The 10,843-nt window shown below is 36.2% G+C and overlaps 1 protein-coding gene across 1 annotated transcript; it reads left to right on the top strand.

Annotated features, from left to right (window-relative positions):
• The first annotated feature begins 1,662 nt into the window (after positions 1-1,662).
• Positions 1,663-5,044, top strand: LOC116132301 (root phototropism protein 3). The gene is made up of 4 exons (XM_031417961.1): positions 1,663-2,237; positions 2,322-2,391; positions 2,503-3,798; positions 4,193-5,044. The coding sequence occupies exons 1-4, from the start codon at positions 2,125-2,127 to the stop codon at positions 4,739-4,741; spliced, it is 2,028 nt and encodes a 675-aa protein (XP_031273821.1). The 5' UTR covers positions 1,663-2,124; the 3' UTR covers positions 4,742-5,044.
• The last annotated feature ends 5,799 nt before the right edge of the window (positions 5,045-10,843 follow it).

Genomic DNA, 10,843 nt, shown 5'->3' on the forward strand with positions numbered 1-10,843 from the left:
AATGATAAAGGTGATTTTTTGATAGAAATAGGTTTCTGTATACATTAAAAAACTAAAGTTGAGAAAATTTTGTTGGAAAATGTAACCAGGTTTGTCATCCATCTTGTTACCATGAATAAATCATATGATAATGTGATTAAATCAATCAAATCAGAATTAAATGAACTCATATAAGAAAATTATTAAAGTTGAAAGAAATAAATTAGGAAACTTTTCAACGCTCCAACATCAAGTTGACCCACTAAGACATGATTTGAAATGCTCTACTCAAAATGCGGGACATGTTATTTTATGATTAATTGGATTCATTTGGAATTTTGGAATATTAAACTCATCAATTTACCAACATTAATTATCGAATTCATATCATTGATAAACTATAAGATAAATTTGTAGACAAAAACGAAACCCAATTTAAGATTTAAAATTCCACTTCTAAAGTGACATTTTAGTAAAAATAAAAGTATTTTTTATTCATTAGTGTATGAAATATTTAGATAGAATTAAAAGATTATCATTTCTTCGTATCAGTTTGTATGTATTTTAACTAATCTTAGAAGTCTATTGAACACTTTACAAGTCTAATGTTTTAAAAAAAACCACAAATGTGATAGATGACTCCAAATTATTCGAATTCATAAAGTCAATAAAAAAAGTAAACATTTTTAACTACCAGGTCAACCTCCTGGGGTTAGGTGGATAACTTTTTTAGTCTAAATTTTTTTTTTTTTTTTTTTTTTATAATCAATTGTTCCCACAATTTTGGATCCCAATATTCTAGAGAAGTAATAAAAATTAATTACAAAAACCTATTTAGATTTATACAGGTGTGTATATGTATAGGAAATTTGGAAGAAGGTAACTGAATCAAATCCTCATGGATTTTTGACTCAATATACACAAACGATTGAATATGAACTAATATTTACCATAAAATCTATCATTTTCTTTTGAAAATTACAAGTGAAGAAACTTTTTTAAATCTTAACAATACAATCAACCTCAAAATCTTGCCATATCAACCACATCAATTCCCATCATTGAAGAAGAAAAGTTCTATTAAAATAATTGTGTAGTTAACATTTATCTTCATCCATTAACTTTAAGCTTTGAAAAGTTATTCAAATAATTAAAATATTTTTCAATTAAATTAATAAATTTATTGAATTAGTTTAGAGAAATTATATTAAATAACCTTTTTTTTTTTTTTTTGGTGAGTTAGAAATAAGTCATTCGTAAAAGTCTCTAAAAAAATAAGCTTATTTCAAAATTTCAAAAACCGGTTAGGCCAAACTACTCTTTCTTAACTCAAAACCCAGAGTGATTGATATCGATCCACTATAGAAATTGAGAGTTTGCTTTATTTTAAGACCGTATCTATATTAGTTTTTATTAGTGATCAATTAATTATAGGTTTTATCAGTTTCTATCGGTGGACATTGGTTAAAAGAGGTGTTTTGATCCAATGCATGCTAACATTTTGGAATTGAACTATTTTCTGAAATACTTTTAGGAACAGGATAATTTCTCAATTAAATCCCAAAAATGAGTTATTTATTATAATTTCCCGGTTTATGGGTGGGTGGCCTTTTAGTAATTATGTCCCATATCTATCTAACAAAAACCAGAAGGGCCTGGTACAGTGGTACGTGAGTAAAAATTTCTTATTCTTTCTCGTCAACAGAGGAATGTTTTTGGGGATTGTAATAATTTTTTATATATTTTAATTTTTAAAGAAAGAGATAAGAAATGAAAAGAAGAAACTGAATCTCTTACTGTTTATTATGCATAGAGAAAGTATCTAAAAATCCAAAAGCTGCAAGTAAAACTGAAGACTGAAGAGAGAAATGGAACTCAAAATGATCCAAAACAGTGCTACCAAAATATATTGCCCATTACTTCACAGCCTGTAAGAAGTCTTCAAACTCTGTTGGAAGCCGACAATTCAAGATAATTCTAAGCACCCCATGTGGGATTTATTTTTCTCCCATCAAATCTAGTCTCACTTTGTTCTTCACTTAATATTTTTCTCTGCTGTTTCTTCTGATATAGACCCACTTTCTTCAGAAAAAAGAAAAAAAAGAAACTTGGCTGAAATTTTGTGGGATTTTGGTTCTCATCATCATGTGGAAATCAGAGAATGAATCTCTTAGTGGCAGAGATTATGGTAACGGAGTGCTTAGCTCCACTAAACATACTGTCAAAACTGATGGATTTGAGCTCAGAGGCCAATCTTGGTAAGTTTAAAAAAATATGAGATTATGAATTCTTTGTTTATGATAAGTTTAGTATTTGAGCTTTTGGTCTTGTTTTGCATATAGGTATGTTGCTACTGATATTCCAAGTGACTTTCTTGTTCAAATTGGAGATGTTAATTTTCACTTGCACAAGGTAGCTATATATTCTTGTTTTGATATGTGAAATTTTTTCTTATTTGAGTTTCTAGTTCCAATTGGAGATGTTAATTTTACCTTTTTTTTTTTTCTTGTATATTTGTGAAAGTATCCTCTGCTTTCAAGAAGTGGAAAGATGAATAGACTGATATATGAATCTCGTGACCCGGACATCAACAAGATTGCCTTGGATGATCTTCCGGGAGGACCGGAGCCGTTCGAGCTAGCGGCAAAATTCTGCTATGGGATTGCAGTTGATCTAACAGCAGCCAATATATCCGGCCTAAGATGTGCTGCAGAGTATCTTGAGATGACAGAGGACTTAGAAGAAGGCAATCTTATCTTTAAAACAGAAGCCTTTCTTAGTTATGTAGTTTTGTCGTCCTGGAGAGACTCGATAATCGTATTGAAAAGTTGCGAAAAGCTCTCGCCATGGGCAGAAAATCTTCAAATTGTGCGAAGATGTAGCGAGTCTATAGCTTGGAAGGCTTGTGCAAATCCTAAGGGGATAAGATGGGCGTATACTGGAAAACCCCCTAAAGTTTCCAGCCCAAAATGGAATGATGTGAAAGATTCAAGTCCGAGTAGGAACCAACCTGTTCCTCCTGATTGGTGGTTTGAAGACGTTTCGATTCTCAGAATTGATCACTTTGTTAGGGTTATTACAGCCATCAAAGTAAAGGGTATGAGATTTGAATTGATTGGAGCTGCAATAATGCGTTATGCGACGAAATGGCTTCCAGGTTTGATTAGGGAGAGTTCAGGACCTGGAGATGAAATAAGCAGCTGCAGTGCCAGTAATAGTAATAGTAGTAGTGGTAGCAGTTGGAAAGGTGGACTTCATATGATCGTGGCAGGGACTAAAGAGGATCCTCCAACTGTCCAGGCCAAAGATCAAAGGATGATCATCGAGAGCCTCGTCAGCATAATTCCGCCACAGAAAGACAGTGTGTCATGTAGCTTTCTACTTAGGCTCTTGAGAATGGCAAACATGTTAAAAGTAGCGCCTGCGTTGGTTAATGAATTGGAGAAACGGGTGGGGATGCAGTTCGAGCAGGCGACATTGGCTGATCTTCTTATTCCTACTTATAATAAAGGAGAAACTTTATATGATGTGGATCTTGTACAGAGGCTTTTGGAGCATTTTCTTGTTCAAGAACAGACTGAAAGTTCAAGTCCTAGTCGGCAATCTTTTTCGGATAAACACATGTATGATGGAACTCAAAGGGTTAATAGCACAAGTGCTAAGATGAGAGTGGCAAGGCTGGTTGATAGTTATCTCACAGAAGTGGCCAGAGATAGAAACCTCTCTTTGACAAAATTTCAGGTATTGGCTGAAGCTTTACCGGAATCTGCGAGGACCTGTGATGATGGACTTTATAGAGCAGTTGATTCCTATCTTAAGGTAATTCCTAATTGTTCCCCAGAAGTTTCTATTTTCCTTTCATACTTTGTTATTCAATGTCCATTTGTTAGAAGTAAAAATATTTCTGAATAAGGATATTAGTCTTTTTCGCGCAATTGAAAAGTAAATCTTTTCGTCTAGTTAAGCAGTTTGAATAGACATGTATGAATTGAAGAGATAATCAGAAAAACAGAAAACTGCCACTCTGAATGAGAGTGGCATTTAGTAGCTTGATTCATTTGCAAGTGTGTAGTGATTTCCATTAAAAAAGAAATAATTACTACAAATTGTGGAGTACGGAATCATTAAATACTTGTAGCAACCCTCATCATAACAAAGTTTTTATTCCTGATTTTCTGAGACTGAATTCTAATCAATTTCAACAAATTAACAGGCTCATCCAACACTATCTGAGCATGAAAGGAAGCGGCTTTGTCGAGTGATGGATTGCCAGAAACTCTCAATTGATGCATGTATGCATGCTGCACAAAATGAAAGACTCCCTCTAAGAGTTGTGGTACAAGTCCTCTTCTCTGAACAGGTAAAGATAAGCAATGCAATAGCAAACAACTCACTGAAAGAAGCCGGCGAAAGTCAATACCAGCCCATGATATCAAACAGAAAAACACTACTTGAGGGGACACCACAGTCATTCCAAGAAGGATGGGCAGCCGCGAAGAAGGATATTAATACACTCAAATTTGAGCTTGAGAGCGTGAAGGCGAAGTACCTTGAGCTCCAAAATGACATGGAGAATCTGCAGAGGCAGTTTGATAAGATATCAAAGCAGAAACAAACATCAGCATGGAGTAGTGGTTGGAAGAAATTGAGCAAACTCACCAAGATGACACCATTGGAAAACCAGGATATTGGACCTCATCTTCAAACTACTGCAGACCAGACTAGAAAGACACCTAGAAGATGGAGAAATTCAATCTCTTGATTGCCAAGGAATACCTCTACATTTCTATTCAGTGTTATATTGTTAATTTTGCTTTTGCTTTTATGATTCAATCTCTCTCTGTGCTTTTTCTTTTTTCCCCTTTAATTTCTATTTTTTCTTTCTGGGCAAGTGCAAGGTTCTTTATAGAAATTACTTTCAAAACAAGAAAAAGAGAAGTAGTACAATTTGTTAGCCAAATGTTTGTCTATTGTGAGTGAGTTTGCTGCTATTTTCATTTCATGTAATTTGGTTTTCAAAGAGGAAGCTACTGTGATATACCCTACATAATGCCATATGGTTTCTTCCTTATGTGATTGACTGATGTACCCAAAATCAAACAAATCAAATAGAAGAACTGTTCATTAATTGAAAAATGAAAAACTGACGAGACAGATGACATAAAGAAGATGAAATTAATTATGGAAGTTATCTTAACTATTATGCTGTGTGAATGACGGCGAACCACGTGGAGACATGTTGGAGTAAGGTAAGGAGTGTTGTTAGGTGAAAATTTTCTAAAATTTCACGCAAAATGCCACAAGTGTTGGGGCATGTTCCCTATCTGAGTAAACCAATGCCGTTGCTCAAGCTAAACTTTGTCTTAAAGCACATAAGCAAATGCTAGTGCCTTTACTATCGACTTTAATATGGAAAGATGCGTGTGGGGGTGCATTTATCGTAAAAGAATGTTTAGTTGCAAACTTCTGTCAACCACATAATTAACAAACTTCAATACATGCTATCTTTGCTTCAAAGAAATTGGGATTTCTATTATTAATTAGCCCTTAAATTAAATTAAATTAAGTTTTCATATTCAAATTCTTAAAGTTCCATCAACAAGATGAGAGTTTTGATTATTTGATTCTATGGGGTCACAACTAGAAGTTCATTATTAAAGTGTAAATTGAGACGGTATCGTAACAAAAATAGAAAGAAACAAAAATGATAAGATATCAAATCTCATCTCACATGAAAAAAGGCATTACTGATGTAATATGTCAGAAATCAAATTGTAAATAACTAAATATATCAGGGGCCCTTTATTCATGCCTGTCTGCTTACAATACAAGTGTGGACGATAATTTGACACCTCAACATGTATAATTCTCCATAGTTCCTCTATTTTGTGGTGGCCTTTTATTCCTCAATTATTCAGAACTTTTACCACCATAATAATTTTTATTAGTCGGAGAAGAGACTAAAATTGGAGAATTCAATTTAACGTATTGAAATGTTACGACAGAAAAACATCTATGCACAATGTGAAGTTTGATGCCAAAACCTGATATCGCGTATAATTACAATATGTCGACATGATATTACAATTGGTGTATGAATTTAATATCTTGACGTGAGCAGCGTCGGAATAATGGTATCCCTCTAACGTAGGTAAGGTATATCGAAATTTGTTTTTATGTTAACACCATGTGTGACGTCAGTGTATGGACAAATATATTCTGATGTCGATCGTTTGCACTTAAAAACATGCTGTAGAGCTAGAGGTCAACACCAATTGTCGGCATCGATAGAGGTATAATACACTGATGCTAGAGTGGTGTCGGCGTATAAAATTTAGTACATCGACGTAGACAACGTTAGGATAGAGTATCGTGAATTTTTTTTTATTTTTTATTATACATCTCTTTTTTTTTTTCTCTCTCTCTCTTTTTTTGGTTATATGGCCGCGTCGGGGCAGGGTCTGTTTCTGGAGGTATGCGTATCAATTTTGTTATGTTTTACCAAAATATGAATATCAAAATTTCTTAGGTAGAATAAACAAGGGCAAAGTATTCTCCATAGAAGCTGGTAAATTAGAAGTCTTCATTCAATGTGTTATTAGCTTCAGGCTCGCACTCCAAAAGGAAAAACACTATGACACTTCACACTAATTGCAATCTTTAACCTGGAGGTGGATCCAGGATTTTTGCCCATGGGGGGCCTCGACATCTTCACTATTGTTTGTCAAACAACTAGTGAAAACTTAAAAAAAATATCAAACTTAAAACAAATAAAATAATACTATATCAAGAATATGAGAGAAAAAATGTAATAACACAATAATCCCTACTTGAATAAATCTATGAGAAATTTTTTTTTTTTTTTTGAGTAAATGTGTTGAATAAACCTTGAGGAAAACCTTTTTTTAATTTTAATTTTTTATTTATTTTTGGCTTTCAAAGATTATAATATAGATTTTCATGACATTGATCAGACTAAACCTAAGTTAAAGTCAACCAAAACTTAAGTCAAGTCAATGTTACGCTGACTTTTAATATGAATTAATAAAAAAAAAAAAAAGAATTTCTTTGATATAAATATAGTTAGTAACTCAAATTTCATTAATAATTTTGAGTAGCTGAACGGTGACGTTTGAAATGTAAGAAAGTGGTGGGTGAAGAGTGAAGAATAACATCCTTTAAAATATATTTAAAGTTTTAATTTGGTAAAGCAGATACATTCTTAGATACAAAACACAAAATAAACTAAAAAGTCTATGTCTTTTTCTCTCAAATTAAAATAAAAAACCTTAAAAAAAAAAAAAAACATGATTCAATCTTAAAATAAACTAAATTGAAAGCAATATACATACCTAAACTGATAAAAGAGAAAACGAAGCTAATTATGACACATTGAATAGTGAAAGCTTCAACAATTTTAATTTTCAAAAGTTTTAAAAGCGAATAGCATGAGAAAAAGAATGAGAAAGTAAAGAATTTTGGGGATAAACTCATAAAAAGCAGGTGTAGCTGTGGAGAAAAAGAGTAGAGAGAGTTTTAAACTTTTAATATAATGTTGGCTTGAAATAGATATATTAATAACAAGTTTTTTGTAGGCCTAGATATATGTATAATATTTCTTATTTTTAAAAATTCCGAGGTTGAGTCTAGATATATATATTAATAACAATTTTTTGTGGGATAATATATTAGTAATTTTATTTTAAAATCTGAGGGTAGACATGGGCCTTCTCTGAAAGGGGCTGGATCCGCCCCTGACCAGGTATCATGATCCTGCTTCGTAACAACAGCTAAACATTATATTAATTTTCAGGACCACATATTAAATAATTATCGTTTTCTAATATTCATGCTCAAAACTCACAGCTGTTTTGAAGCTTCACTATTGATCTACTTACTAAGCAATTAAATTCAAAGACTCTAGTCAATCTATAGAATAAAATATAAGTACAATTGAGTATTGAGATTAAACTTTATTAAATCTTAATTTTATTTTATTTTTATCAATATATCTCACATTTTAAATTACTTTAAATATATGTTCTTTTGAAGCTTTCTATATCTCACTTGTTTTTACGCGTTTTTTCGTTTATATCAAAAGAAAAAAATATATTAAAGAATATCTTGGATCAAGTCGAATGTTACATGTCATTCTTTTAAATACAATTGTTTTATACTTTGTCAAAAAGTTCATTCACATAACACAATGAGATCCATCAATATTAAATTCCCTAATAATTATCCAAAAAAACTCTTGTAAAAATATGCTTAAAAAAAGAAACCCCGATAGAGGGTAATTAATATTTTTTAACAACCTTGATGCATTTCATATTTACCAATCTCATAAGGCTATTAAAATAAATACGTGTTACGGCCAAAAAATGTCCTCCGCCGAAATAGGATAATGCGTCCGACAATGAGGAAAAGCCTAGGCCCAATCCCGGTGTGGCCCAAGCCAGAACTCCTTGGATAAGGCCCATTCAGTACGAAGTACAATCGATCCAAACCATCTAGACCCAAGCCTCCTGACCCTAGTACACCTCCTAGGCTCATGGTCAAGTTAAGAATTCACGGTCACTTACGGATCACATTCCTACTCAAACACTGATCAGGTGGTCCACTACAATCCCAATTCCCCCAAGGTCCGTGTTAGAGTCGTACTTGGACTCCCTTTCACGCCAAGATAATGGGGCCAAAGGATATATCCCTGGAGGAAATGGATTACTATGAGAACTCCCAATCCCACCAAGATTGAGAGACTAGATAGTCACTATTTAAACAGAGGCCAGCCCTCTCACAAGGGACAGGACATTACATCTTCAGACCCAGGAGTTCCCGCTTGAGAACTTCACATTACAATCGTAGTCACAGTCCCCGACTAGACTTCTGGTAACCTCTCTACTCCTTAGCCCTCAATAAATCAACCTTTTTCAGCCTTGTTGACTTGAGCATCAGAGTGCCTACAGCAAACACCACCTCGGTGTTTTCCGTCGCTTCACATTTGTTTCTCTACGTGTGCAGGTACAGCAGATCGCTAATGGCCTCAACCTCACGGGATCAGTCCCTCCTTCCGTACAGGTAGATTTTTATGTCTACAGTTTGGCGCCCACCATGGGAACTCTAGCAATCATTCGGCTCAACGAACCCTGCTACGTGAAGAAACTTTCCATGGTTGACAATTCTGACAACGTTAACCTCGGCCTCGAGGCCAAACTTGAAGCTCTGACCGCTCTCATGCAACAGAACTCAGATAAGGTGGCTGCACTAGAAGCTAAGAACACTGCCATCCGGACGAAAACGCCTCCATCAGGGCTGAAAACCAATCTCTGAAATAAAAGGTAAGTTAGTTTTATGATCTTGAGCTTTTGCCTTGTCAGGTACCACCTAATCGTTTCTACGCCTCGGTTCCATCTATGTAGCCTCTCCACACCCCAGAACATAGACCCGTGGCTTCAGATAAAAGGTCGCGTCAATTATGTTCGTCCGTGGTTGACGATTCGGTCCTGGCTCTTGGAGAAAGGGATCTGCCAACGGAACCCCACTCGATCGATCCGTCTCAAGCACAAGATCAAGGCGTCCGAGTGACAAAAAGCCCGCTACAACAAGAACCATGCATCCTCGCCATCCCACCTCACCTCCAGTCAACCATCCCTACACAAACTCCATTCGGCTCGGTTCACCCTCGCGGGTCGAGTGGTCACCCACACCAAAACATCCCGCTCGAGTCCATCCATCCCAACGGACCGAGCGAGTACCAAACCACCCCCATAACCATTCATGTCGGGCAAAACACCCAATCAGTTAAAATGGGAGTCACCCAACCTGAGGGAATGAACGGTGATCCAAGCTACCAAGCGATGCACGAAGGAATGATCCACCAGGCTACACCACACGGAATGACCCAACAAAACATGCCGAGTGCAAACCCTATGGTCGACCAAGTCAAGCGGGATGACCTACTGGTATCCCCCTCTCCCATGGAATAGATATTGGCCAACAGACTGGCTGACATAGAGGCAGTGATGAGGCGCATACTAGGAATGCCGATCCCCACCAAAAAGAGCAAGCCTCACTGCTACGCCGATTCGCCCTTCGTGGATGCAATCGCGTTAGTCGACATGCCCCACAAATTCACTATTCTTGACATGAAGCCCTATGATGGCACAACTGATCTAGACAATCACATAACCTCGTACAAACAGCAAATGTTCACTATCTCGATACCCCGAGCACTGAGGGAAGCCTGCATGTGTAAGAGTTTTGGTTCAAGCTTATCTGGTCCAGCTCTTCAGTGGTACACCAATCTCCCGAACGGTTCCATCAACTCATTTGCACAGCTCACCGACACCTTCATTGAGCAAACTCGAGAAACTATCAGTCGACCTGTACAGAGTACACCAGAGAAGGGGGGAGCCGTTGAGAGAGTACGTCAGCAAATTCAATAAAGAAAAAATTTCCATTCCTTCCTACAACCCCGACACAACCGTAGACGCCTTTAGGAAGGGTCTCCCCCGGATGGAGAATCATACAAAGAACTGACGAAGCTTGGCTGCACCACAATGGAGGACACCTTGGCCAGAGTAGTGATTCAGATAAGGTGGGAAGAAGATGAGATGAATCGGGCAGTTCACGCCAGGTACGACCCAAGGCAGAATGATAGGAGGCTTAGATCGATGGAACCACGTTACCAATCCCTTCCACGTAACCAGAACAAAGTCAGGAAACCATATGACCGCCAGCCACCTAGAACTGACAACAGACCAACCAGCCCGATCCGATACAAAATCCTAGAATACAACCTCAACGTCAAACCAGCCTAGCTCGTGGCGATCATGAAAGGAATGCGGTCTAGCGTTAAGTGGCC

This window comes from Pistacia vera, unplaced genomic scaffold, assembly GCF_008641045.1.
Source record: "Pistacia vera cultivar Batoury unplaced genomic scaffold, PisVer_v2 Contig1071, whole genome shotgun sequence".
Classification (NCBI taxonomy): domain Eukaryota; kingdom Viridiplantae; phylum Streptophyta; class Magnoliopsida; order Sapindales; family Anacardiaceae; genus Pistacia; species Pistacia vera.

What these genes read in the sequence shown, in the direction of transcription:
- LOC116132301 (XM_031417961.1), top strand. Translation starts at nt 2,125, where the DNA reads ATGTGGAAATCAGAGAATGAATCTCTTAGTGGCAGAGATTATGGTAAC. An exon ending in GAGCTCAGAGGCCAATCTTG is followed by an intron (nt 2,238 to 2,321) that starts GTAAGTTTAAAA and finishes TTTTGCATATAG; the next exon opens with GTATGTTGCTACTGATATTC. An exon ending in TTAATTTTCACTTGCACAAG is followed by an intron (nt 2,392 to 2,502) that starts GTAGCTATATAT and finishes TATTTGTGAAAG; the next exon opens with TATCCTCTGCTTTCAAGAAG.